Source organism: Akebia trifoliata, chromosome 6, assembly GCF_017979445.1.
Source record: "Akebia trifoliata isolate Shusen 1 chromosome 6, ASM1797944v1, whole genome shotgun sequence".
In the NCBI taxonomy this organism is placed as follows: domain Eukaryota; kingdom Viridiplantae; phylum Streptophyta; class Magnoliopsida; order Ranunculales; family Lardizabalaceae; genus Akebia; species Akebia trifoliata.
The window spans coordinates 5,051,987-5,079,344 of NC_141380.1; the positions used below are offsets into that span (position 1 = coordinate 5,051,987).

General features: G+C 35.8%; 2 protein-coding genes across 2 annotated transcripts; one reads left to right on the plus strand and one right to left on the minus strand.

Annotated features, from left to right (window-relative positions):
* Nucleotides 1-2,640: 2,640 nt before the first annotated feature.
* Nucleotides 2,641-6,778, plus strand: LOC147399804 (CASP-like protein 5A2). The gene is made up of 3 exons (XM_086445316.1): nucleotides 2,641-3,529; nucleotides 5,515-5,647; nucleotides 6,212-6,778. Exons 1-3 carry the CDS (start codon nucleotides 3,318-3,320, stop codon nucleotides 6,404-6,406), a joined length of 540 nt encoding a protein of 179 aa, XP_086301442.1. The 5' UTR covers nucleotides 2,641-3,317; the 3' UTR covers nucleotides 6,407-6,778.
* A 1,455-nt stretch (nucleotides 6,779-8,233) lies between these two features.
* LOC147399805 (homeobox-leucine zipper protein REVOLUTA-like) lies at nucleotides 8,234-22,272 on the minus strand. Its single transcript, XM_086445315.1, has 21 exons — nucleotides 21,204-22,272; nucleotides 20,558-20,717; nucleotides 19,914-19,999; nucleotides 19,719-19,809; nucleotides 19,456-19,551; nucleotides 18,948-19,061; nucleotides 18,737-18,820; nucleotides 18,317-18,472; nucleotides 18,168-18,242; nucleotides 17,848-17,954; nucleotides 17,455-17,635; nucleotides 16,576-16,764; nucleotides 15,990-16,070; nucleotides 15,550-15,684; nucleotides 14,416-14,741; nucleotides 14,216-14,321; nucleotides 13,967-14,116; nucleotides 11,220-13,763; nucleotides 11,011-11,122; nucleotides 9,332-9,403; nucleotides 8,234-8,576 (listed from the first exon to the last, which is right to left on the minus strand). Exons 1-18 carry the CDS (start codon nucleotides 21,434-21,436, stop codon nucleotides 13,617-13,619), a joined length of 2,517 nt encoding a protein of 838 aa, XP_086301441.1. The 5' UTR covers nucleotides 21,437-22,272; the 3' UTR covers nucleotides 8,234-8,576; nucleotides 9,332-9,403; nucleotides 11,011-11,122; nucleotides 11,220-13,616.
* Between the last annotated feature and the right edge of the window lie 5,086 nt (nucleotides 22,273-27,358).

Consider the following 27,358-nt stretch of genomic DNA (forward strand, 5'->3'; position numbering starts at 1 on the left):
TCCTAAAAAAGGCAAGTGTACGGTCGGGTTTGTCAATATTTTTTATTTTTTGATTTTTCCCTTGCTTTGTATGGGTACCTTCCTTGACCATTTGAGTAGGGAATTTCTTCTACCCTTGATGGGATTTTTATATCTTGCCTTTACAGTTGTTATCAATGGTAATATTACAAGTAGATTCTAGTAGCGAAGATTATTTGTTATAGGATAATGCGGTGTTAAAAATGGGCTTAGACCCATAGTTCAATTGGTTTGACACATTGCAAAGCGACTTTGAGGTCGTCGGTTCAAGTCCATCTTACCCATTAAAAAGAATGTGGTGTGAAAATCTTACACCTTGGGCTTAGACCAATAACACAGTTGGTTGACATATAGCAATCTCGACACTGCAGTCATGGGTTTAAGTCCAAAGGAAAGAAAGTGTACACCTCCACCTCCAAGGATAGATTCACAATGTTAGTTTAACAAGAATCAATCAATCTTCAAAATAACAAGGTTGCCGCTAATTTTACCTCAAGATCTCCTTTATTTTTTGGTTTCTTTCATCGACTTTTCATTGATTTATTTCCTAATCAAACTGAATCGCAATCAAATCCCTTGATCATCTTTTATGTGATTCAAGGGAGTTAAAAATTGTTTAGTGCCACAATTCCCATGTTAGAGTTCATTATACCGTGGTTCGAATTTTGATTTTATAGAATTCTTTATTTGTTTCCAGTGAGAGTCCTTCGGACGGGAAGACTCACGATGAGTATTCTGATATTATGTTGGGGGTCATGTGGAGTTGAACTCATGACTTTACTTTCTACATAAAAAAAAAACTTACCCCCCCCCCCCCCCCTTCTAAAAATATAAATAAGGATACCAAAAAATGCTTGTTAAAGTTACAAGGACAAAAAGTAAAAAAATGCTGAAGTAATATTAAAATTGACATCGATTCTCACATTGCTGGCATGGATGTATGTTGAATTTTTCCTGGAATTTGATGAATCAAATAGTGGAAATACAACATTTTTTTATATGAAATAATTAATTATGCCACTTGAACTTCCATCATTCTCTTCATCTCTCTCTCTCTTTTTGGAATCGAAATTTGTCTTATGTGAAAAACTTTTTAACCCATGTTAGATAAAATTTGACTCCTTAGTTTTGATTGCCAAAGAGGTGTAGAGATTACCCTCACCAAAAATTAATTTATTCAAAAACTTCTAACACTATCAAAAGTGGTTTACAAAAAATGAACAATCTACCATTCTTCAACTAATAAATTGGGATTAGAAGTTTTCGAATGGGCTACTTTTTTTTTTTTTTTTTCTTTTTTTGATGATGCATGATCTCCTTACTATAGAGATCATCTTCACAAAAAATCATCTCATTCTAAAACTTCAAATCTCAATTTACAAAACACGTTGAATAAAACATTGAATGGTGCACCCACTCACCCCACTAACCAATAAATCGTGTAATATAGATCTAAGCATAAAGCGATACAACTCCATATGAGCTTGAAGTTTAAGTCTTCAAATATGGTATGAAGTCCGGCACTTAAAACATCCAAGACTAGTAAGATATTGACAAAAAGAGTGGAGTAAGTTACTTGGAGATCATTCACCAATTTTTAAAGTAGAGATAAAAATGAACGAGAATTTGTCACGAACGTGAAAGGTATGCCTTGCAAAGTAGTGTGTTCCCCCACAAAAAAAATAAAGAATCGTGATAATATGACTTGCTAGGTGTCACACTCAATCAAATGCCTGAAGTGGACAAGTTCAAGAACTATCGATCTGTACATCTCAAGATATACAACACCCTCGGGATACACATTGTATGGGGAAGTGCAATCGTGTATCCCGATGCATATAGATATACGATTCCCGAATCTATCACGTCAGGGAGTTGATTGAGTATGCCACATGACGAGTCATATTAATAGGACCCACAAAATAAATAATAATAATTCTATCAACACATCAATTTTTACTTATAACAACCATTTAATTTCAAAAGAATTGTTGGGCTTAGTGTGCCAATATAATCTCTCAAGCATTAGTGTCGATTTTTTCTTACACAAACACTTTCTGACTAAGGTAGTAAGGCAAAAAAAAAAAAAAGGCTAAGGCTCAACCACAGTAAAAAAAAAAAAGAAAAAACCTCAAGATTTGTTACGAATCTCTAGGTTTTCATTTTGAAGAATCTTAGTAAGGCCTTTTTCCTTACTAACTTAGTCCGGCTAGTCCTACTCTTCTATTATTTTTCTTATAATTTTAAGGTGCACCAATCTACGTCCACCCTGCTTGTATACAAGAAAGATCCCATGGGCCCAACCGTCAAGATGCGTGATTGATTGGTTTGTTTAATGTCGGAGAGTTTTCATCCAGAACTACAGAAGAGACATGTTAGATGACAAACTAATTTCACTGACAGTTGGTCGTGAATAGAAGAAACTTTGATAAGGGCAGTTGTTTCAGTATGAGTTGATACAATCTCTTTCTATCATGACACGTCACCAAACATAAACAATAATACTATAATTAAACGAAAGGACACGTGTGGCTGAACAAGGAGACTGGTATCAATATCTTGAAACAATTCTTGCCACCAAAGCCTTTCCCAGAATCCGCTTTTTTCCTGCACTCGGGCGACAAGTCGTATTTGCGAAAAAGGACCGTTTGTTTCTCTCTCTCAAGACTGTTCTTCTCTCTGTATTCTCTCTTGATGAGATTTATCTCTTTTGGTCTGTCGATCGATTGATGAGAAGATCTCAGAAAAATGAGGAGAATTTGAGCTTGTTTTTTTTCCTTTAAAATTCATCAAGTCAGGTTCTGAGTCGGAGATTTTTTTACTTCATTATATCCAAATCAGTCGAAGTTTACGGTTTCGTTTCTCATCTATCTGATAATTGCTGAACTTAGGATTTTGAATGAGGGTTGATCATCTCACTCTCGACAATCTGTAAGCTTAGGGTTCAATACTCGTATATGTGTTCAGTTTCGAAGATATTTTTATTTTTCATTTTGCTCCAAATCAATTTAATTAGGGTTTATTATATTTCCACCTAATCTTGGACTTGGGCGGCTCTTTTTGCTGCAAATCTATGCAAAGCTTGTATCTTTGACTAAGAGGCTGTAATGCCACAGACCTAGGATCAAATCCCCTCTTTCACTCGTTAAATTATCAAAGAAAGCGTTTTGGGTAGCTGAATTTGGGGGAAATTACTTCAACTTGAATAATTCCCACTCGAGATTATAAACCTTTAAGTATCACCAGTTAACCACATTTGTAGAAATGATCGAGCTATAAATTGAAGTTTTGCGAAAGCGATGTATGTGAGTCATCCTTCGGTGCACCCAGTAGAAGCTCCTCCTCTCACTGATCGTGCCGTCAATGCTCTGATAGTCAGGATGAAGGACATGCAAGGCTTGCCCGGCACTCCCGTAGGCATTGCCTTAAGTTTTAGTCAATTTGTATTTGCAATTGCAGCGCTTTGCGTAATGGTCTCCACCAGCGATTTCTCCTCCGTCACGGCCTTTCGGTAAAATCTTTTCTACTCTTATTATATTTCATAATTTTTTAATATATATATTTTAATGTTCTAAGCATTTCTACATTGGCTTTAACTGTTATGGATGACTCGTTATTAAATTCGATTCTTTGTCGTTGAGCTTGATGTTGTATGTCAATTTAATTGACTTATATATCACAGAGATTGACCATGTACATTACATTTTGATCCAGAAGGCATTTACACTTGGATGATCAAAAATCTAATATCAAGGTCTAGAGCTATGTTACCTGATTTGTGTGTTCGTTTGGTTTGCAATTTGTGGTTCGCCAATAAAGAATGAACCCAGTTCAGACAGGTAGACAGAGATGAGGTTCTTTGAAGGTTGAAGTGATGAGTAGGGTAAAAAAGATGGTAGATCTTCGGAAGAAAAATTCTGATTTTTTTTATTTACAGATTGAAGATGAGGGTATTTGGTCAATTTTCATCAGTCAATTAGTGTAGACTATGGTCAAAGGGGGCATGCTATCAGTTTGAAAATTTAGGTGATGTCTTAGATATTATTAAAATGTGGAGGGGTGTAAAAAAACAGGATAAAACATTGAAATTTGCTTTCTTTTTTTTTTCACGAACCAAAAGTGAGCCATACCACAAACTTGTTCGGCTCAAACCGGTTCGAGGTTCGGTTCTTCAAAAGCGAATCCGGTAGCCTAGGTCTAGAGTGTATGGTGAAATTTTGAGTTAGGTTTAGTGAAAGAGATTGTTCACCGAAAAAAAGAAAAAGAAAATAAATGAAGTTCAATAAGAATTATCTCGAGCATTAGAATTATCTCGTTTGTACACTGAGGTTAAGTAAATATATGTTATTGTTTGTGGATATATGGTCGAAACCATTGAACTGTCAATATTGGCAGTCCGATTTTATGTTATTATGGAAATTGTCTGATTTAAGTGGTGGATATACAATATTATAGCTTTTGGCAAATGGTGAGTGATATATCATGTGATCAAAATCCATTTACGGTTGAGGTTGTGTTTAGGACACGGGTTGACAGAGCAAATGACAGTGTAGAAGTTTGGAATGGCCATACTCGCCGAAAATAATGATGAAAAGAATGAAGTAAGTTGATATGAATGTGGGCTCCCCCTGAAATTTGCAGTATGTCTTGATGGTAGAAATAGACATATCCAGCGACACCAACTTCAAAGGGAATGTTATGCTTTGAGCAAGATGGTGCTCACAGACACAGCTAGTCACTTGTAATGGCATACTTATCAAAAAGGGAAAGAAAGAATGTAGTTGGTATGAATGCTTCTACATATGAAATTCCCTGGATGTTTTGATTGTAGAAAGGGGTATAGCGTCACCAACATCAAAGGAAGTGTCATGCCTCGGCCAAGATGGTGCCCACAGCCACAACTAGTCATCTTTATGAGATCACACCATCAGGACTATACTCTAGTTTTAAGGACCTACAATGCCTTTGCTGGTTTATGGCCCTTACTTGAGTTATATTTGGGTGTATCTTGGGCCGGGGGTGCGAGGACCCAGGATTGGGATTTTTGGGCGTCTGTACAACTTCTGGGGGCATTTTCGTCTTTAGAAAACGTGTGTTTCACCCTAGGACGCTGTATATATTCCAAGTTCAGAAACCCTAAGATGGTATTGCATTTTCGTAGTTGTCACCAGTAAAGAATTATTATCACTGCTCTGTGAATGTAGGCAATCTTGCCGAACCACGTAAATCTCGTGTTCTATTTTGTTTTCTCTATTTGAATCTTCATAGTTTATCATTCTTGATCGATCAAAAGGAAATTTCCGCAACTACCTTAGCTAAAGGGTAAATTCTACCGTACACAATGGCTTTAGCCTTCACAAATAGTGCACATACCTTTGTGATTCTGGAACTGTGAGATGTAATATGTTATCTTGTTTGTGAATTTGGAAGTAAAATTTCTTGTATGGTATTTCTTGTTTCATAACATAGAAGTTTTCCTTGTATTTGTTGTATCAGCTACCTTGTTGCAGCAGTTGGTTTGCAAAGTTTGTGGAGTCTATCACTAGCCACTGTTGGTATATATGCTCTTCTAGTGCGTCGGTGCTTGCGGAATTCCAGAGTTGTCACTTTGTTCACCATTGGGGATGGGGTAAGAAATACTATGATTAGTTCTAGCATTTTGTAGAGAGAAATATTCAATATGCCTCTTAGAAATATAGGGTGATATGGGGTGGTCCAGCTACTCATTGGGGAATTTATAGAACCTAATACAGAATTCCTTGCAATTGTGCAAAAACCATGGTTCACAAACTTTAAACTTGGCCCAGTTTCTTCCAATATGCCAAGATTCAAGAACTCAAAATATACTTGTCCATTTTTCATCTTTTGGATTTCAAGAGTTGTGATTTTTAACCCGTCCTTTGACCTATTGTTTGAATAGTTTTGATAGAGTTCTTGTACACCGGCACAGATAGTTGGCAATTCTTAGTAGAGAGATTTACCTGGTGGACCTCTCTGTTGCAATTTTATTACAAAAACTCCCTTACTTTTTCAAGTTTGTTACTGAATAAACCTTACTTTATGAATCAAGCTAGCATGACTAACTTAGTAAGATTTCAAATGAAATCTTTCTAAGGGTCGTTGGGCCCACATGGATTATCAAACTGGCAATCCAACACCACAAGGTTACATAATGGGTGTTTTTCCACTGCAGATCACGTCAACGTTAACATTTGCGGCAGCGTGTGCATCTGCAGGCATTACTGTTCTCATAGGAAATGATCTCGATGAATGTGCTGGGAACCACTGTATGAGTTTTGAGACTGCCGCAGCCCTGGCCTTCATGAGCTGGTTAACCGCCGCACCATCTTTTCTCTTAAATTTTTGGTCTCTTGCATCCCACCGGTGAAAGAGAAGCTGTTATTTACTAAACTGTTTTTGCTTTAGTAGATGTAATCTCTTCTCCATGAAGACTGTTTTCTCCTGTTTTAGCTACAAGAATCAAGACTGAATGGGTACAGCAGTGTTTGTAACATAAGTCAGGCAAAAGATACGTTTGTGAGTATATTTATGTTTCCTTGTAGACTCTGGGAGGTAGGACGTAATAGTTTGCAAGCGATGGCTGTATATATCAATGTATAAGTAGCACACATCTTGGGTTGTTCTTAGTAAAAGTTGGTGGGCCGATAGGAGCTCTGTTATTTAATGGCTGGACCCTTGTTAGCAATCTCAGTTTAATTCACTAATTTTTTTTTACATGAAAGTATTATTCTCCTGATTAGTGAATCATTTTGAATAATTTAAGTATTTTAAATTAAATAGAGAATATAAACCTTATTTTTTATATTTTTTTTACTTCTTTTTTTTATAAAACTCGGTAAAAAAAATGCTAAACTTGTATGTTGTAAAGTGTAAACTTGTAAGTTGTAATGTGGAACACAAATTCGACTTTGAAGCCGCTATGCTTCAAAACTTTGGAGGAATCCATTGTCTTAGGTGACAAATGTCCAAACTAATGCTTTGTCCCTTAAATTTGGTCTTCCTTTAGAAATCAATGGAGGAATAACTGCAATGCCCTCATTACCAACACTGTATCACCTTCACCATTAACATCACCACTATCATATTATCGAATTTTTGGTTTTCAAAATTTTAAAATGAGACGAATAATACATGTATAAAGCATATACCATATATTTTCCATTTATCGAATTTTTGCGACTCGAAATCGAATAGAACTCGAGCATTCACGTATCAAAATTTTTGCCATATTTCAAATTGCTAAAAAGTTTCATCACTAAATGGAAAGGTTGAACATACAAGAGGAGGCTGAAATACCTCCCCTGTATTTACTCTTTTGACTCCCACCTAAATGTGGAAAATATTTGAAGAAAAACCTTCCAAATTCTTGACACATCTAGTACTATTGAAACAGTGTGTCCAAAATATTTGTTATAATCTCCCTTCCCTTGCAGCCTCATCATCTTCTCAACTTCTCATTCCTCTTTTCAAAAATGACAATACACCTTAACTTTTTTTTTTCTTTGGTTCGGCGTAAAACTAGTTGGGTAGGGTTCCAGCATGGTCCCTCAGAAAGCAGACAATCTATTCATCCAAACCTTTGGTGTTTGCTGTATGGTCATTGGGTGAACTATTATTAACCTCAATTCTCTTAAGCCATCCTGAGCACATAATCAAGACAGTGCATATAGGGTAGTATGGCATTCATCCAGGAAGAGATCGCTTACTTGCAACGATGATCAGGTTGACACGATAGGAGAGCTAAATGTGTGGTCTGTCTCAGATATAAGTGAGTAGGACTTACCTGCCCACACCCAGCATGTCCATCATAAAATTTCCAAGAGAAGGAAAAAATAAGGTGCATAAAAGCATTGGAGGATGCCCCGTGGATTTTGATGAATTGGTGCACCATGTTTACTCCTCACATGATACCCGATTTTCCCACGAACATTCCTCGGTTATTAACTCGCTTTATCTGCATCTGAGGCTTATATGGTCCATAAATAAATAAATAAAAACTGTATCTAATTTTAGGCTTGCTTGGGTGTGTTGCGAGCTGCAACTACTAGGAGTTCACATTCCATGACTCATTGGTGTTGCAACTCCACTCTATTTCCAAACAGGCCCTAAGTTCCATGCATGATAAGCAGTCATTTCAACAAAGAAATTCAAATATAACCGATTGTCCAAGGTCATATCCTTTTCTCACATCAAGTAACTCCAATGCCAATTTCGTAAATTTATCACATAAAATTGAAAGGATTTACATGCTTGTTCTTGAGCTAACATCCAATTTCATAGTGGAAGCATAAACGGAAGGATGCATCCCCATCCAGAATTACTTGTCTCGGGTGAACCTGACAAAACATGCTTAAGAAGCACTAACCTACCGATGGCACGTTAAAAGTTGGTTCTGAAAGTGTTTCTGTCATAGTATTGTGGGCTCACCTAATATCAAATCTGATGATAATCTAAGTCTATTAATGGCTGCACTTCAACTTCTCAGATTGGAGCTCCTGCGTCAAGGACTCTGTCCGGTCAAGTAAATCAATGTTTTCCTGATGACATGAGAAGAACGATTAGTAGACTGGCGGGAAAATCCAACGAAATACTGTATAAATTAGCCAATTCATTTCTGTTCCCTAGAGTAACAGTAATTAGGGGTGTCAATAAGTTGGTTCTGGTTCTTATCGGTTTCAGTTCCAGTTCTCAAATCAATGGAACCAGATCCAAAACTGGAACCGTAAAAAAAAATTCTCTTTAAACTGTTCCAGTTCTTGGGTTTTATCAGTTCCTATCGATTTTGGTTCTCAATTGGTTCGGTTCCAAGAGATTCGACTCTAATTGGTTCAAATAAAAGGGACCCAGAACCATCCAATCAGTTCCTGGATAGGTTCTGTTAAATAGGTATCCATTGACACCCCTGATGGTAATACAGTAAATATAAGAATAAAAAGACAGTTTCTAGTTGGATGTAAGTTAATACGAATAAAAACAAGTGGGAAAAAAAAAAGTTCTCTTGTCAAAGAAATCAGGAAGAATAAAGAAAAAGGATAACTATTTGAAGTTTATTGCAACTAAAAATTCCACTTTTGTATGCGAAGCAAGAGAGGTACAAAACTTCATGAAGACATAATGGCAACGCCGGTTGAGTCGGTACCAAGTTGAATTGGTTATGAGGAAGCAGAGCTGTAAAACACACCTAGACCTTACATCCTTGCTTAAGGATAACCTCTCCGTAAAACAACAAAAATGAGAAGAAAAAAAAAAAGAGCAAAGAGAACCACAAGGTATATTGATATTAACCAGTCACCTTTTGAAGCATGGACAATTTCTTGTTGATACTATCAGCTTCCTTCATCTTTTTCTCAAGAGCTTCTTTAACCTGTTATGGAAAACGACGCATTTAACCCTCTTTTTTTTGGAATAAATAATACAGAAACAAGGAAGACCTGAAATCATCCCTACAACAACTATAACTTAAACATAACATGTTCGTTGGCATCAAAATGTGGATTAGTAAGCACCGAACTTTTAGGCATGATGATTCAAACCAGAATAAACTGATAAATCCATGAAGTTATTGAGGAACACTAAAGAAGTGAAGCTGGGCTACATACTTGTGATGTATGCGTGGCACATAGGCAGTAACGTCCTGAACTTTGGAATTTTCCAGTCATGTGTTTGACAAGAAGGAACAAACTATCCAGAAAGTTATTAATTGAATCGCTAGATTTATTTTATTTGGGTTTAAGACATTCAACTGTTCAAGGGTTTAAAAGTGTCTTCTTCAAAAAAATTCTGTTCAGATGGGAGTTGGTTTGTAAGGAGTGCGAGAGAAAGCTTTGACTATTTCAATTTTATTTTCCCTTCAATCTTTCCTCCTATAGTTGGTAGGTCTGCTCACCTCCTCTTGTTTCTGGTTATCCCTTCCCCTCATTAAAAATATAGATGTAGGGTAAATATCTAGATTAACAGAAATATATATATATAGAAGTGCAAAAGCACGTTATGCTGCAATAGTAACTCTGAATGCATTAATTCTAACATATGTAATGGATATTGTTGTTTGGTATTAGATTATGTGATGTGGATTATTTGTTCTCCAAAAAGCAAATAATTACAATTTTTTTTACCTCATTATATTGCAACGAGTGTTTTTCACCTTTATGTCAGCTGAATCAATTCATGCAGAATTATCGTTGCACCCAAATCTTTGGGATAAGGCGTTGTCGTAGAAACATCATTTCAACCAAATACACCCTACCCCTACAAATATTTACGAAAATATTACCAGAAAAATGACAATTACATTTGATTTTTTTCCTGTTATAGCCGTGTAAATGTCTCTGACATGGAAACCCCAAGGGGTTGGACTAGTGGCAAGCTGAGCCTTGATAAGCTCCTCGGGAAGGGTAGGTCAAGTGTTCGAAACCCCACAAAGCTATGAATTCATTGGGGCCACCCTCCTGGGTCAGCTGACCCGTGACTCAACCTGTTGCACGTATGACTTTCCAAGGGGGCGGTGCGTGTGACTGGGATTAGTCCCGCCCAAAGGGTGGGGATACCCGCAATATATAAAAAAAAACAAAAATTCTCTGACATGGTATCTTTTAATTAGAGTGCCCTTTGTATTGGTACACAAGTGTTTTGTGGCTGAATTAAAAACATCTTAGAAGCCCAGATTTTCAAATAAGTGGGCGACCTCTTCGTCAATGGGGTACAACCCAATGATCATATTCATACCAACAACCATTTTCAAATCTAGAAACTTTTCATCAAAGAGAAGCAAATGAAATACCTTAAAAAAATTTGCAGAATCAAGAACAATTCCCATGTATTCTAAATTATGGCAGTAAAGTAGGGCAATTGTAAAGGAATAAAGGAAACCCAATTTTAGAATCGAAACTAAAATTTTATAACTAAAGAAACAAGAAATCCGAAATACAATATAAGTAATTAACAATAGAAAAGGAAGACAAGAAAGGAAACCTGACTGAGTTCCTTGACACACTTAGTAGTTCTCTCTAACTCTTCATCATATTTCAGTCTCCACTCTGCAGATTCATCCATAGCTTCTTTATTAGCAAGATCGAATTGTCTTCTGCAAGATTGGAAGAGTAGATGGAATCAAGATTGATTTTTTATTGATTAGTTTTTTATGGATTCAAGAAAAAAAATGAATTTTTAGAGAGAGGTACCTGATGAGATCACGTTCTTCAGAAGAGAAGTCAGAATCGATGGACCATAGTCTGAAGTAGACAGAGAATCCAAAAATCATAAACAACACCAACGCAATAAATATTGGTCTTCTCCCACTCACACCCCCCATGGATTATTATTATTATTTTTTTGTTTCTGATTCTTATTTTATGGGGAAGGAAACAGTACAAAGTTGCAGAGGAAAACGAAGAACTCCAGAGTTTGTTTTGAAGAGAAGGGCATTGTAACCACGAGCTATGAGCCCAGATTTTAATAGAAGGGTATTTAGGTCATTTTATGTTAATCTATGAGAAAATACCTAAGTCAAAGAGTCATGTCATCAGTTTGAAAACAAATGAGTATCTCTAATATTGATTAAAATGTGGAGGGGTATTTCTAAGACGCGTTGGAATGACCCATCAGGGACATCTAGACGTGATGACGTGTGTATGCCTATAGATGCATTTTTTGTGTATCTCAACAAAAATACATCTACGGACATGCACGCCACCCCATCAAGATGTCCCTCACTGAGGTTACTCTAGCATTAATCTTTCATAACAAGAGAGAAAAAAAAAAAAAAAAGAGGGGAAAATTGACCTTTTCCATCTTGGGCTTGGATGATGGTTCATAATTGTCTAATTGTGAATCTTCTAAGTGTGGGGGGAGTAAAAAAAAATATTACCATGTCTAGTGTTTTTTTACCCTTCTTTGCACAATGTTTGTTTTTGAATTATTTAATTGAAAAATAAATAAATCATAAATTATTCAATGAAGAATTAAAATTTGTTAATTTTCCGGAGTTGAATTGCATGAAAGATTTAATTGATTTTTATATTATTCAAAAAATTTGCCTGTAATTCATGAATGATTCGAAGAATTGTTAATTATGGTCCTACCCACGTATGGTGAATAATAATTCCAAAACCATCTACAACGGCCGTTTCTAGGTATTAGGTTTGAATATGTTTCATTACGAATGTGGAATGCATCCATGGATCAATTTTGAAGCTCGTGCTGACAAAATGATGAAAAAAATAAAAAATACTAAGAGAAAGGCAGTTAATGCCCGTAGGTCGTGAGTTTGATATCCAATGTGAGCATTAATTCTTTAGGAGGCACCCTGACACCCGCGAGAGTACACCCTCACTTACCTGGTACGTGTGAATGTGCGGGCATTACACGTGCCTCGAGACTAGTCATTGGACAAGACCATAATCTCTGAATTGGGTATAGTCTAAATATGGATCCAGTCCACTGTCTACAAGGATACCCGGTTATCAAAAAAGTTAAAAAAAAAAAAAAAAGAATCTACTATCAAAATTAGGGGTGTCAATGGGTTGGTTTTGATTCAATTTCAAATATTTTTAGAACTAGAACCATAATAATTTTTTTGGTTCCAATTTTGATTTTAAAACTAGCGGAACCGGAATTAGGATCACCAAAAACCGCGGGTACCCATCATTTTTGGTTCTTAATATATATATATATATATAAGATCAGGATCCATATACACATAAAACTACAATGTGTTTTATCTTATGTGGGAAAAAAAATAATAATAATATATCATCTATAAAAACATTGATAATATAATTATAAATTATTCTAAAAGATACATGAGTAAATTGTTCTAAAAAGGGCCAGCATAGATCCGGAAGGGTGGGGATATGTTTGGATCCTCCTAAACTTTAACTTTCCACACCATAAAGGTCTATTATTGGAGCATTTGTAAAACCATAGCCATCCGTATATGTTCTCACCATTCCCCCCCTCCCCTCTTTTCTGATATTTCGAAGAGGAAAAATTGGTCAAAAAATGTTTCAGGTTAAAGAAGTTAAGATCCCAACCCATTCATAATTTCATATCCACCCCTGCATGCGCGTCAGGCATATAGGATCGACTGTCCGTACAATCCACTTCCCATTTACAACAAGTATCAGTATGTATGTCAGGGGAAATGTTTGACCAAAGAACACAACAAAACAGACTGATAAATGGAAGCTACTTCCAAGGAAGATTACGTAATGTAGGTACAGACACTCTTTGCCACTACTGTCTTCTTGTAAGCTTTCCTTCATAAGTAAACACCACCTAAATCTCTTTGCCTTCAGAATACGCTAGCGTGTATAAAGTAGTGTACTACCTTGAAGTCCTCACTGAACTGAACACCTGTTTTCTTTTCTTTTCTTTTCTCTTTCTTGTGTAGAAATGAAATAAAATAAAAAATTTCAAGGCCGCATTGACATACCAACTCTCAACTTTCTTCTAATAAAGATTTGAACCCATTTTAATTTTTATAACTAAATTAACAATATGAAAACATGAATATTTTAATGAAAAACTTTTTTTTTCTTTCTATTTTTCTGTTTGGGGTTGGGAATGATAATTAATAACTACACAAAAGACCAGTTGATGAAAGTAAAGGCAAGGCAGTGAAGTGTGCTCTCTTCTGCGAGGACTTTCCAAGCAACGGCCTGTTCGAATGATATGTGGCGCCCCATTGTTGACACACAAATTCCAGCTGGTAGATAAGCAAATCCCTGCAAACAAAAACAATTGTTATTTGTATTCAGGAAAGAAAAATGACCCAGCAATTATCCGTGGCGTGGAGAAACATTGTGTACAACACTCTGCTGACATGGCAGTGTGCAAAAAATCATTGATTTTTTTCCTTGAGATAAGTCAATGGATTTTTGCGCAATGTCAAAGGAAGTTGATTCAGCATTTTACTTGATAAGATTACCTGTTGCATTATCTTGGCAAAGTCGGAGCACAATGACTTCCTCCCGGATTCATCGAATATCTTGTCTAGTGTAATGTCCTGTAGAGCCACTAGAGTGGTCTCCAGCATGTCTAGTCCAGCTTGGTTGGCAAATGTAAAAACTGGTAACGACTGCAAATCAACAAAAACGCAATATTATCTCTCACTGATCTAGGAGTTTAGCTAAATAATTCTTTAATAAGAATCAGTTAGGTTTTGCAGAAACCAGACCTTCAAAGAGCAGCATAATATTGCATCTGGATGGTGCCAGAGCTCTTTCAACATCGTGTCACCTCCTTCTCCATCAGATCTCAGCAATTCTGCCCCTATGTGGTAACTGAGAACAAATAGGGGAACGGAAAAAAAAAGTCAATTTTAGTAGCAAGAGAGGATTGTGAGCAAGGCCAACTAGGCTGGTTTGTACAACTTGCCTATAGCTTTGGCAGATCCAGTGAGCGAGCGTAAGAGCTTCAGGAGAACCTGCAGAGAGCTTTGGCCCTGCGTGAGGGCCAAGTCCAGACGGAGATATGGCCATGGCAACCCTCTGCACGGAGGAAATTACACTGCGGACATACTGTCGAGCCATGGAAGCAACACTGTCCTGAAGATGGGGCTCGAACGGAAATTGGAAGGCAATGGTCAACACCGAGCGCATGTTATAGTTATTTGGAGATGTGTCTCCAGCAGCCCGAATTGTGGTTGGGCCGACTTCAAGGCTGGACGCTAGATCCAATGTCCGATGTGCGGATGTTTCACACTGTAAAAAACAAGCATTAGTTTTGGAGGCAAAAATATTTGCATAATCTCTTTGCTAAAAAATTCTGAAGGTCTAAAATGGATAAAATAGCAGATAAGGTGTTAACTGTCTTAAGTGTTTATAAAGGAAAGGGATTGATCCGTCTGTCAGTTTACAAAATCAACCAATCAAATTTGTTGACAAAAGAATCAAAATTTACATTTCGACTCATTAAACTTGAAGCAGCTATATAGTTAATGTTGGAGGACTTCTATAATACAACCCATGTCATATGGACAAAAGAATAAAAGTAACTTCTTTTTTCCTCAAAGAACCGCTACCCGAAAGATATGTTTATCATTAGGATGGCAGTTTTCAACATTTGAAATGTCATTCAGCAAGGATACAGACAGGACCCAAATACCTTTTCAGGTATTAGCCAAGCTAATGAGGTCTGTTACTCATTAAGAACTGGTCCGTCATCAGAATGCCAATTTTCCCATACAGGAGACTTGAGTACGCTGAATTGCTTGGTTTAGCTGGACCAAGCCCAGATTGCCATTTTATACAATCAGTCATGATGCTGGTCTTTTATAAAGTCCAAGGCCAACTTCGTAAAAAACTTCTACTAAATAAAGGAATCGCTGGCTCAGTCAAGTCAAACTCCTAAATATAGAGAAGGCAAGACAGATTCTATTTTGCCAACTCTAGTTAGAGGACCTTATGTCAACGCACGTGTCTTAGATTATTGGGAAATGATTGTCTTCAAGAAATAAGAAATCATAACAACGAGAAAGAAAAATGTGGATTGAGACGTTTTAAACTCAACTGTTTTTGAATCCAGTGGTATGATCCGAAACCCAGAGGGTAGCAGTGGAGCATCATCTGGGAACATTTCATCGATAGGAGCAAAAACAAGTTCGGAGCAGGCTCCCACTGCATTTTCATCAACTCCACTACAAATCTGCAACATCAAACCAATTAGAAGTATAAGAAATCAATATCGGGTGTCTGTTTCTAACTGCAAAGATTAAATAGTGGCTAAGATTTTTCATACATTTTTTTCTCTCCTTATAACATTTTCTCTATTTAAAAAAAAAAATTTAAATAACCAAGTCACAAGCATATGACTCAACCAAGTACATGATTTATGAGTCGGAGTCATGATTGCAAGACAAATGATCCAAGTCTTCAGTAAAAACAAAAAAACTTTTTTTAAACTTTCAAGCTAATAAATATAACAGATTCACTGAGATTTTGAAGAGAAACCTGCAAGAGATGAATATCCCTGGATAGAACAGCCTCGTCTTGAGTTAGAGCGTGGCCTTCGAGTCGAATTACTTCAAGAAGCTGGAATATTCACCAACAAGAAATAAGAAGATTAAGTGCAAACTGGATAAATATATAGGACAAATATGAATACATGAAAACATTAACAGCCTTTATCCTCTCAGATCTGTTGAAACTTCCCGCTAACTAAACAAAAAGAACTGTCTTTCTTTTCAAAAATAGGAACAGAAAGGCCCTTTTATGGAAGAATTTTGGAAAAAAACATTAATCACATCTTCTATCAATTGATGGTGAAAGTGATACTCCAAAGATTTTCTCAAGCACATTATGTGTTGGGGTTGGGGGAGGGGGAGGAGGGGGCTCTTCGTCCATGAAAATGAATTGAAGAATTCTTAAAACTTTTGGTACCATAGAAACATCTATGGTTTAGTAAGCCTAGATATTCTCCATTCTTTTTGACTGGTAATATTCTCAATATTTCCATTGAAGAATATTCTTATCATCCATCAATATGCATGTAGACTGGAGAGAGAGAGAGAGAGAGAAAGAGGGAGCATTAGCAGACCTCTTCGTGTTCCACCGTGTGACCAAGTGGCATGATGATTTGGCTCCCAGAGAACCTGGTGGGCCTCAATCCTGGGAAGGCATAAGAGCCAGCTTTCACCGATGCAGCAGAATAGGCATCCACGTTGTAATCAGCCCATTCAGACCGGTGCTCCCTCAGGAACCGCACCAGCAATGCAGGAGGAACATTCTGATGACAGGAAAAAACACCATGGTAAGTTCATAACCTAGCAGATCATACTTACTTAAATTCAATATGAAATTCGTGATTACTAACAAGATGTCACCTAGAATTGCATACTAGATATTCCAGTTTGACTTGGAAAATTGAACATAAATTTCAACAACATTATGAAAAGTAGAATTTGAACTTATTTCCAGGAACCCATTCAGAATAAGTTGACCCACTAGAATGTTATCCACAATGCTGGTTTGACTGTGACAATCAAGAAGAGAAGTTATATTAATGTCCAAAAATGTTGGCTGAACAAAGATTCAGTGCCTTAAGGTATCGCATCAGACATCACAAACCTGTGATAGATACTGCCACGTGTGTTCGTGTCACTGTTACATTGGAGTACAGAATTGGCAAGTCAAGGCGACATTCACCAATTATAACTAAACTGGTTACAAAAAATTAACCACTCATATAGTTGAAAAATGATTGCACATACAAGCCGAAGTGGGTGATTTGGCTGGGTTCTGAGCACATTAAAATATTTCTGAAAACGGCTTTTCATATTCTATTCAGTCATATTTATTCAGAGATTCAATAGTCCAAGGAAACATTGAAAGAGTAGGTAATCCAATAAACACAATTAAAAATGGTACATTCTCACCAATGAAAGAGTTCGGTCATTATAATGATAGGTTTACTCACTTGGAGTAGCATGGATGCCTTCACACAAAGGACACCTCCAGGCAACGGGAGTGCATTATTCGGATTGGCACTGGCGCCCATGTTCTTTGAGTTAACAGCAATGATTACATCTTCAGCACCATCACAGTTCATCAATGACCATCCGTCATCGTTGAATCCATTGATTGCAGCATTGAATCCCCTATAACAATTAACCAAAAAAAAAAAAAATGAAGATAAACTTATAAGATCCATAGCATACACACATATCATACATACACATGCAGAAATGTATATATATATATTTATTTATTTTTATTTTTTGATCGGTCAATGTATATATTTTTGTGTGTATTATGTAAATATTCGTAAGAGTAATTGAGAAGGAACAACAAAATGAATTATGGAGATCACCTGCTCAATCTTTGACTAAAAGTTCGCAGAACAGCCGGCTGCCTACCCAAACTATAGACCACTTCACCACTCGTCTCCTGAGCAATTTGTCTGATGTGGCACAGTGCCTTTGAAGAAAATATTTAGTCAGTTCCCTTTTAGTTAAATTTTTTTTGGTGCTTTGGGTGTAAAAAGAACAATTAGTTGGTGGCCACATGCATAGTACGGATAAGGGTACATTTGAGGATGTTGAACCTTGGAACCATTGTACAAGTTCACGACAGAAGCATAATCTAGTACATTTCCCAGGTTCACAACACCATAATAATTTCACTGCTTACCGCAATTGTCATTTTCTGAGCTACAACTTTGGATGATTGATAAAGTGGCCGCAACACCTCAGGCACACTCCATGCCTGAATAAAGAATGGGAGAGGTCAGTAGCTGATTAATGAAAGTGGATTTAGAAAGCTAGCCGCAGAAGTCAAACCTCAAGATCCAAGTGGTCGACAATGTGAATGATTGACCCCCCTCCCTCACACGGCCGAATTAAATAACCACTGGGCAGTACCTCAGCCCTTATGAATTGGGAAGCAGCAGACGCATTCGGGCCTGCACCGGAACTAGACAGTGATCTCTCACAGACCTTGAGATACAAGTAAAAAACAAGTTAATGATTAGAATTGGTGTAGAATACCAAGTTAACATTCAGAAACCCCAATAGAACCATGCACCAGTTTTGGTATAAAAAAACTCCAATGGAACAATGAGACCATTTTAGGAAAAAAAAATATTTGCATGAACAGAAAAATCCCGATTTGGTCTGTTTTGGCATATAAGACCTCCTTGAAGAACCAGCTAATGGATCCCATCTAATCAGCAGAGTATAAGTCAAGAAATAATTACATACCACAAGACTGCCATCTTCTAAAGTTGTAGTGTATCTCAAAGTCCAAAAGTCACGAGCAGGAGCTAGTGTCGTTGGAGCATACATCTGAAAGTAAAATTGGGTCAGGTGATTCATGTGGATGGGAATGAAAACGCAAAGATTCTAAAATGGTACTATGGTAAGTCAAAAAAACTCGGAAAAACGAGTAATATTATTAGCTTCTCTTACTCACCTGCATGTATATCAGTTCAATCGTCCCTCCATTTCCAGCAGGAAAGACAGTAAAGACTTGAAGGCTCCGGCAATCTCGGAACCAAGATGGACGATCTTTGAGGATCTCCGCAATCTGTCAAGACAATTAAGTACTAGTTATCTAGAGTAAACCAAAACAACGACAATGAATTGATGGAGACAACCTTGGAATTTTCAAATTGAAAGAAATTCGTTTAAGCTGATTTCAGTTAACCCTTAGGAAAAGCACATTAATACTGGAACATGGTTCAAAATATTGGAATATATCAGCCAAGACTAATACAAAACATTGAATGATTCGGGAATGTATCGGATTATGCCAATATGGTATCGGTTTTGTTGTTTAAAGAAACATTCATTTGATACAATATTTTAAACCTTGCTCTAGAAAACTGATGTTAATATATGGACGATTAACAATACTCAAATGCATATTTTCAACTCCATCAAGAACAAATCGATTCAGTTTGATAAATACCAAAGCTTACCTTTGTAGGTTCTAAACTTACTAGACCGCAAGCTCGTGCTGCTACTCCACTACAACTGTGTGAAATGGCAACAATCCCAACCGAATCTGGACCAGGCTGATCACAAAATCGAACAATTAGAAAGCTTAAATTACAAAGCGGGGTAAATTACACAATAGAAAAGTAAAACCAAAATATAACAATTTTTTACATATATTTATGAGGATTAAAAAAATTAAATGGTTATTGAAATAAAAGAAGGAAGTGAGTGACGACAAAAAAACCTTCATCCCAGGCATCTGGACCCAATCGACAGCAGTTCCTGTAGCCTTAGAAAGGAACTCTGCCAAGGTTTCCTCTGCGATTGAGAGGAGTCTGTCAAAGACGTAAACAAAACAAATATCAGAAAAAAAAAAAAAAAAAAAGCAATATAGAGAATGTTATCATTCAAAAGATTTGTTTCATGGTATGAAAATTACCCAGCAGGATTATTTGCATCTCTTAGAGGATGCTGAGGAGTGGTAACCACGGACTCACAGCTTGCGTCAGTAGTTGCTGCAGAAGCCTACAAAAGAAGAATTAAAAATTTATTAGAAAAGGAAGCCACAGCCTAACAGAAAGTATAAACTACTATAATGAAAGAGAGGATCGTCCATACAAAATAGACCAGCAACAAATTGTCAATAAATTTGAAAACCCAACATGACAATCTAGTTCCTTAATCCCATAATAGGTAAAGGTGTGAAATTCTAATTTCTCCCAAATTGAAAATTATTCATAATTTCTAAATCTCTTTGGATAAATTTTTTCAAGGATGTAGTACAAATATAGGAGTGAAGATGGGCAAAACATAAAAATCATGTCTTTTTTTTTTCCACAAGAAACCAAACTACAGGATGGCACTCTGATGCTGAAAAGTGTGCACTAAATACCACTAATTATAATATATAACAAATCCCAGCAAGGATCAACCCATAAATTCCTCTTAAATGCATCGACAGCTTCCCACCCAGACCTTTAATGGCCTTGTAAATGATGTAAATGAACTTTAAAAAGAAGAAAATTACTAGATTAAAAAGGAAAAAACGAAGGGAATTGTTGATGAAGAAGGAAATCAATTTACGTTTTGCAATTGCTGCCGCATGTACCCATTGTCGTAAACTAGCTGCGACACCTGTTTTTGAAGACGATCGTTTTCTTCCATTAACAGCTTGTTCATTGCAGTCAGCTTCCTGTTTACAGTCTGAAGTCGAGAAGCCTCTTTCCTCTGCTTCTCGCGGCATCTGTAAGAAAAATAAAACAACCATCATATCTTCCAACCCAGATTTCTTTCTGACATTAAGTAGGCCTGAATCGAAGGGGGAAAAAACAAACCGAATCCCAAAACAAGTTATATTTCGTTTTCTGTAAAAGCAGATTCGAACTGGGATTCGCTTCTGATTTTCAAGAGTGATATTTTGCCCAAAAGTATGAAGGAGCTCTCGTTATAGTTTCTATTTTTCTCTGAAATATCTCTCATTTTTTAAGAGAAAAAAAAAAAAAAAAAACTGATTCTCATGAAAATAAAATAAAAAATTTCAATCTTATGTTGGTTCTTCAAAGAAGCTAAAACAGATCGATTCAAAGGGGGAAAAAACATTTTTTCCCTAAGAACACGAATCCGGAGCTCCTCAGTGAATAAAACACTCAAACCACCCCCCCCCCCCCCCCCAAAAAAAAAAAAAAAAAAATCGCCCATTTAGAAAAAAAGAAAGAAAGAAAACTCCTACCTGCGATTTTGAAACCAGACTTTGATCTGCTTGGGTTCAATGTTGGATAGAGTTGGACACTCGCGGACGAGTTGCTGCCGACGCATCGAACTCGGCTTCGGACACTCTGCGTAGACGCGTTCGAGAGCTTCGACCTGCTCGGCCGTGTATCTAACATACTTCCCACTGTCTAACAGATGCTTGTTGATGCTTCCGCTGCTGCTCTCTCTGTGTGGTGCGACGGCCATCGCCATTTCTGACACACAAACTCGGAATCTTCTGACGAGGAGAAGAAAGAGACAGAAGTAGAAATTATGAACTACTTTCTATCTGGTTGTTTCGCCCATAGATTCTCTCTCGTAAACTCCGTTTTTTGTAAGATAAGGGAAAAACAGGCGTTAAAAACACCTTTTGAAGATTAACACCTCGACCTTATTCAGTAAAAAAGATCGAACAAGTTTCTGCCAAGTAGAGAGAGAGGCTTCTTTGCGACAGAAAAAATTGAACTGCTCCAAAAAGAGCTTTTTAATGGAGAAAACACGTTTTTTTCCAAAGCTTCTTACTGATTTCGCATGCAAATCCTTTGTTTATCAAAACTACAACTAAAATCCAGAAATTTCAACTCCAATTAGCCACAAAAACCTCAGGAAAACCTATTTCAATCCTCCACTCTCGTTCCTACCTCGATTTCTACGATTCGAGCTTCGATTGGCAGAGAAAAACTCCTAAGATCCTCGTTTTGATACAATCACACCAAATTTCATAAGAAAAAGATCGCGAAAATTCCAGTTTTTCACTTGTAATGATGGCTCTCTATCTCTCTCAACGAAGAGAGCCTATTATAGTTCGCATCAGAGAGCTACAGAAAATCTGAAAATGAAGAAAGTTTCGCTGAGAGAAGCCGAAACCCTAACCATATCTGTAGAGAACCAGCTTTAAAGAGAGAAAATGCGAAAGAGACGAAGAACTCTACTCTACTGTTTATAACCTTTTCAAGGGATCAGAAGAACATAGAGAGAGAGAGAGAGAGAAAAAAAAAAGAGTACTTCGCAACTGAACAGTGTGCGATAAATTACAAAAGAGTGTCTTTGCCCGCAAATCGAAAATCCCATGGCCTCTTTATTAGGTTTGAGTTACGAACTTGTCCCTTTTATTTATGAAAATGACAGATAAAACCCATATTTCTAAAATTATTATAAAATAACCCCCATTCTTCATTGCAGATTGTGTTGCTGGTCCCTGTCAGTGTCAGATAATAAGGACAAGGCCAAGCAACGACTTACCAAGCGTTGAACATATTCAACCCTTTTTGAAAAAATAACTGTTTACTGGACTTTCCCTTCGTTTAATGAAAGATAGCTTCTATTGCCACAACAACTTTTACTAACGACAACCCACGATGTGTCCTTATTTTCCAAAGACTCGTGATGAATGCACGCCGTAAACCATACGCCGTCTGTACACCGTTGACGTAGCAAGGCACAAAATCATTGATTTTCTTCGGGATACGCAAAGACAAAGATCTGTAATCTTGTGCCTTTGCCCCCATCAACTGCATGCATATCATTAGATTTTCTCAAATACGTGCAATTTATGACAAAATTCCGATTTTATTACACTATTCCATTTAATTCTCAAAACATGTTTTTTCGATGAATTTGTTATTTTTATAATTAACGAATCTGTTGATAAATTATCAATGAGATCGTTGATATGATAAAATTGATAGGTTTTTTATCAATGAATTCATAGACAAATTCACAAGAAATACATGTTTTGAGAATAAAAATGAGCAGTGTACCGAACTTGAAATTTCCCTATTTCAATGCACAAAATGAAAATTAGTGTGGTAATAGAATCTCTAGTACTTAAACTTCTTCAATTCTTTTTGGTAGTAGGAAAGGGACACTAAAAAATCATCGGAATAACAACACCACTAACAACAAAGCTTTATCCAAAAGGTTCTGAATGGGTAGATAAATTTTATTCCTCCATTCCACTCTATTCAAAGTTAAGTTTCATGTTATTGAGTCTACGTATTGTTCTTTTGAATATTTTCAAATTAATTGTTTCTAATTTATATTTGATAATTTTTCCACCCATCCTTTCTTATTTTGTGGTGGGTGCGGGTGTGAAGGCTTAAGGATTGCATAGGATAATCACCCAAAAATTTGAGTTCGAGTTAATGAATTCTATTCCAAATATATCAAAAGTATCCTTCATTAACTAATGAAAAATGCCTAATTAACTTCCTACAACATTGTGATCAACACTACTCTCACTAGGAGGTATGCATAGAATCATGGATGTTTTTCGATTGTATCTAGGAGGTGAGACTTAAGGATTTCAAAGGAAAATCGTCAAAATTTTTGAGTTCACTAAAATGAATTCTATTCTTAAGATGTCAAAAGGTATCTCTCTTTGATTAATGAAAATACTAAATTGACTTTCTACAACACTGCGTTCAACACAACTCTTCCATTGTGATGTTCATAGCAACATAGATGCTTAAAAACATCTATGTTTTGCGCATGTGCATACCTCCACATGAGTGCAGTGTTGTAGAAAGTCAGTAGGAAACGACTCTTGATTAATATAAGATTGAAATGTAAAATAGTAAATTGTATTTTATGTTTACTAGGGTGAGTTAAAAAATAAATTGCATTTCTCCACTTAATTATATTTAATAGCATTATCTAATTGAAGTGTCTTTATAATGCTCTTGTTGCATTAATCCATGTTTCTATTGGTCTTTTTTTTATCACTCCTTTAGAACCTTCAAACTTTAGAATTTTTTATAGGGATGCAACTTGGGTGGGATAACCCGAATTCAACTCAATCGATGGGCAAGCCTAGTTTGAGTTGTGTAGAAAATGAGTTGAGTCTGGGCTAGGATATCTTAATCTGAACTCAATTCGGGTTGAGGGCTCGAGCAACCCAGCTCAACCCGAACCCGAACCCGATGTTATATATTAACATTTTTTTATTTGTTTTTTAACTCTCTTTTTTTGTTATCTCTTCTTAAATATATTTGTAAAATTAAAGAAAAAAATATTTTTATATATTTTTCTTTCTATTTAAATTTATTGTAATATATGTTTATGTACAATAGTACATATTTTTTAGATGAAGAGCTCAACCCAATTTTAGAAGCTCCATCACGGGTTGAATTCGGTTTAATGACCTCAAGTCTGATGGTTGGTTTGGATTGAGCTCAGGTCAAGGGTTCTACAACTTGGGTTGAGCCTGGGTTTACCCCCTTTTATATTACACCTGAGTTACTTCTATTAATATATAATGGGATAACTAAGGACATATAACAACATTTAAGGTAAAAAATATGGATGACAATTGGTGTGAAACAAATAAAAAACAAGTTTACGAGTGTTCATGGTTATTCATTACTTAATGAATAAAATCATAACAATTGGATGAATCCTTAATTTACGAGGGAAGATTGCATCCCAAGCAAGAAAGGTGGTGAACCAACTAATAAATACGTAGTAAGATAGGAGAGAATTCCACTAAAAAAAAAAAAAAAAATCATTGACTGGTATTTTTCTGATTTCACAAAAAATTTCATATTCACAAGGATTGGAGAGTTAAAGTCTATAAATGTGACCTTCAAGGAAAGTAAAGATATGCAATCTTTTTCCAAAATATATTGCTATTCTGTCGAATTAAGTACTGACTTAATTATTAGAGAGTTCACTTGACAGGACAATTGGAGCACTCATCGGAGGCTAGATTGTTTAAGGGCTAGAGGAAGAGTGAACAAATCCCATACACTATCAAGCATCCAATTTAATTTCATTGATTGAGATTTTATATAATAATTATTATTATTGTGAGTACAGAATAAGAGCATATCACTGCCGTCGAATTAATATATAAGGATCCTCAATGTGATAATTGGTATCAAGAGCAGTTCATTAGCTCACAAAGAGATCGTAGAACCAATAACACAATCACGAAAAATCAAGGAAAGAAATAAAGATGCATGAGTAATGATAAGAAGTTAGAGAGTATTCGAGAAATGAAGATATATAAAGAATGTTTTCTTCTTCTCTTTATATTTAATTTCATTAAAATACTATTATGAATTCGATTTAAGCATTCGAATTTCTTTGATAGGTATCAAATTAATGCTCTTAATGCAATAAACCTAAGAGAGATTTTCATTATTGACTATTGGGGATTTGGATTGAAGGAAAAAAAAAATTTGTACGACAAATTTTCTTTTTTGATTAATTATATATATATATTCTAAGGAGTGTTAGTGAGTAAAGTAATTAGTAAAAAAAAAAAACGAATATCTTAATCAACATGGTAGGTATTATTAAAATCAGTAAGTCAAGCAAGAGTCCATCTGCTAGAAAACAAACTTACGAAGAGACAAATGCACCCAAATAATTTAAAGAGAGATTTACCGGACAGAGCTATCTGTTGCAATTTTATTACAAAAACTCCCCTACTTTATCAAGTTTGTTATTGGAGCAAACCTTATTTTTAGAATCATGCTACAATGGCTAACTTAGCAAGATATCAAATCATATTAAGGATCATTGGACCTATATAGATTGTCAAATCAGAAATTCAACACTACATCACTTTAATTTTTATTAAAAATAAATCTCAAATATATAAAAGAATATTTAAAAAATTAATTATTTTCTAGCTTGATCAAATATTTTGAAAATGGATGACTATCGAATTTCCACATAACTCTGAAACTAAAAATTGTAATTCAACGGTGGAAATTAATTTTGTTTGGAATTTATTTTTTCAATTGAATTTTTCCCTCTACAACCCTAAAGCATTGGATCGTGTTTTTGATGCCACAAGATGAGCCCAAAGACCTTAGTAAGGCTAGTCAAATTCTAAAAAATTCTCCCACCACAATGATCCTAAGCACTACTTTAATTTATGACTTTTTATTATTTATAGTTCTTTACTGTTAAATTTCCAACTCAATAAAGACATCTGGATCATTTTCCTTAAGATTTTCATTGAAGAATGTTTTAAATATGAGTGTTGATTTTATAACTCAATTTGATAGGGTGACTCAAAAACTCAATGATGTGGCATGGGAAAAGAATTGTAGATTCTTACCCTCGGGATACAGAATCGACCTGACATCTAAAGTTGTGTATCCAGATTCCGATCGAAAGAATCTACGATTCTTCGCACATGTCACATCGATGAGTTTTTGAGTCACGTTGTCAGGTTGAGTTACAAAATCATTACTCTTTCTAATATACCCCTCTAAGGTCGAGTGAACATTCCCTTGAGTTCAATCTTCTTTAATATATTAATGAAAATGACTTAAATACCCTCATATCAACTATAGAGTTAAAAAAAAACCTTGATTTATCTTTCTAAAATTAATCATCTTCAATTTTTTGGGTAAATTTTTTTACCTCCTCGTCAATCTTAAGATTCTATCTACTTCAACCTTTAAATCTCATAAACACGATAAAATTTTTTAAAAAACTGGAAGACTACAATTTGATTAAAAAAAAATCAATATTTTCTTCTAGAGGTTAAGGTGAAGTTAAGTAGATTAGTATAATTTGTCAGAGGAGGGGGAAGAATTCGAAGATGACAAAATTTTAAGAAAGAAAACAAGGGGTTTTTTTTCACTAGAATTTGAATTTGAGTGTATTCAAGTCATTTTAATTAATCTACTAGAGAAGACTAAGGTCAAGGGAAGGGGGTATATAAGTCAATAGTTTGAAACACAAGGACCACTCAAATATTCACCAAAATTTGGAGTGTATGTCTAAATTACCCTAAATTTACTTCATCGAGGGCAATATCGTTATTTTAAGATTCGGCGGGGCCATTTGAATAGATCTATGCAGAGAGGGACCAGTTTCGTCTAATTTATTCAAGGCGGTTTCAAACACTGACGGAGCAACAGCGAAAAAGGAGAGATACATATCACATTAAAGTGAAACAAAAAAAAAATTTGGAATTTCTACGGCGCGAACTAACGGCGCACGTTAGTCAGGGTCGGTGACTATTGGAGTTTTTTAATTACGTAAATAATTAATTTTTAAAATAAATAAAATCAAAAAACTTTTTCTTCTTAAATACGCCTTTCCGCATGCGAAAAAAGCAGACTCACGTGTTTCACAACTCAGAGCTTCGAAGCCCACTCGTCGGAAAAAAAT

Bases quoted from the DNA above. Each gene is read 5' to 3' on its own strand.
- LOC147399804 (XM_086445316.1), top strand. From the start codon at position 3,318: ATGTATGTGAGTCATCCTTCGGTGCACCCAGTAGAAGCTCCTCCTCTC. The intron at 3,530-5,514 runs GTAAAATCTTTT...TTGTTGTATCAG, and splicing joins TCCTCCGTCACGGCCTTTCG to CTACCTTGTTGCAGCAGTTG. The intron at 5,648-6,211 runs GTAAGAAATACT...TTTCCACTGCAG, and splicing joins TGTTCACCATTGGGGATGGG to ATCACGTCAACGTTAACATT.
- LOC147399805 (XM_086445315.1), bottom strand. From the start codon at position 21,436: ATGGCGATGGCCGTCGCACCACACAGAGAGAGCAGCAGCGGAAGCATC. The intron at 18,821-18,947 runs GTGAGTAAGAGA...TTTTACTTTCAG, and splicing joins TTGAACTGATATACATGCAG to ATGTATGCTCCAACGACACT. The intron at 17,636-17,847 runs GTGATCTCCATA...TAATTGTTATAG, and splicing joins TTTAGTCAAAGATTGAGCAG to GGGATTCAATGCTGCAATCA.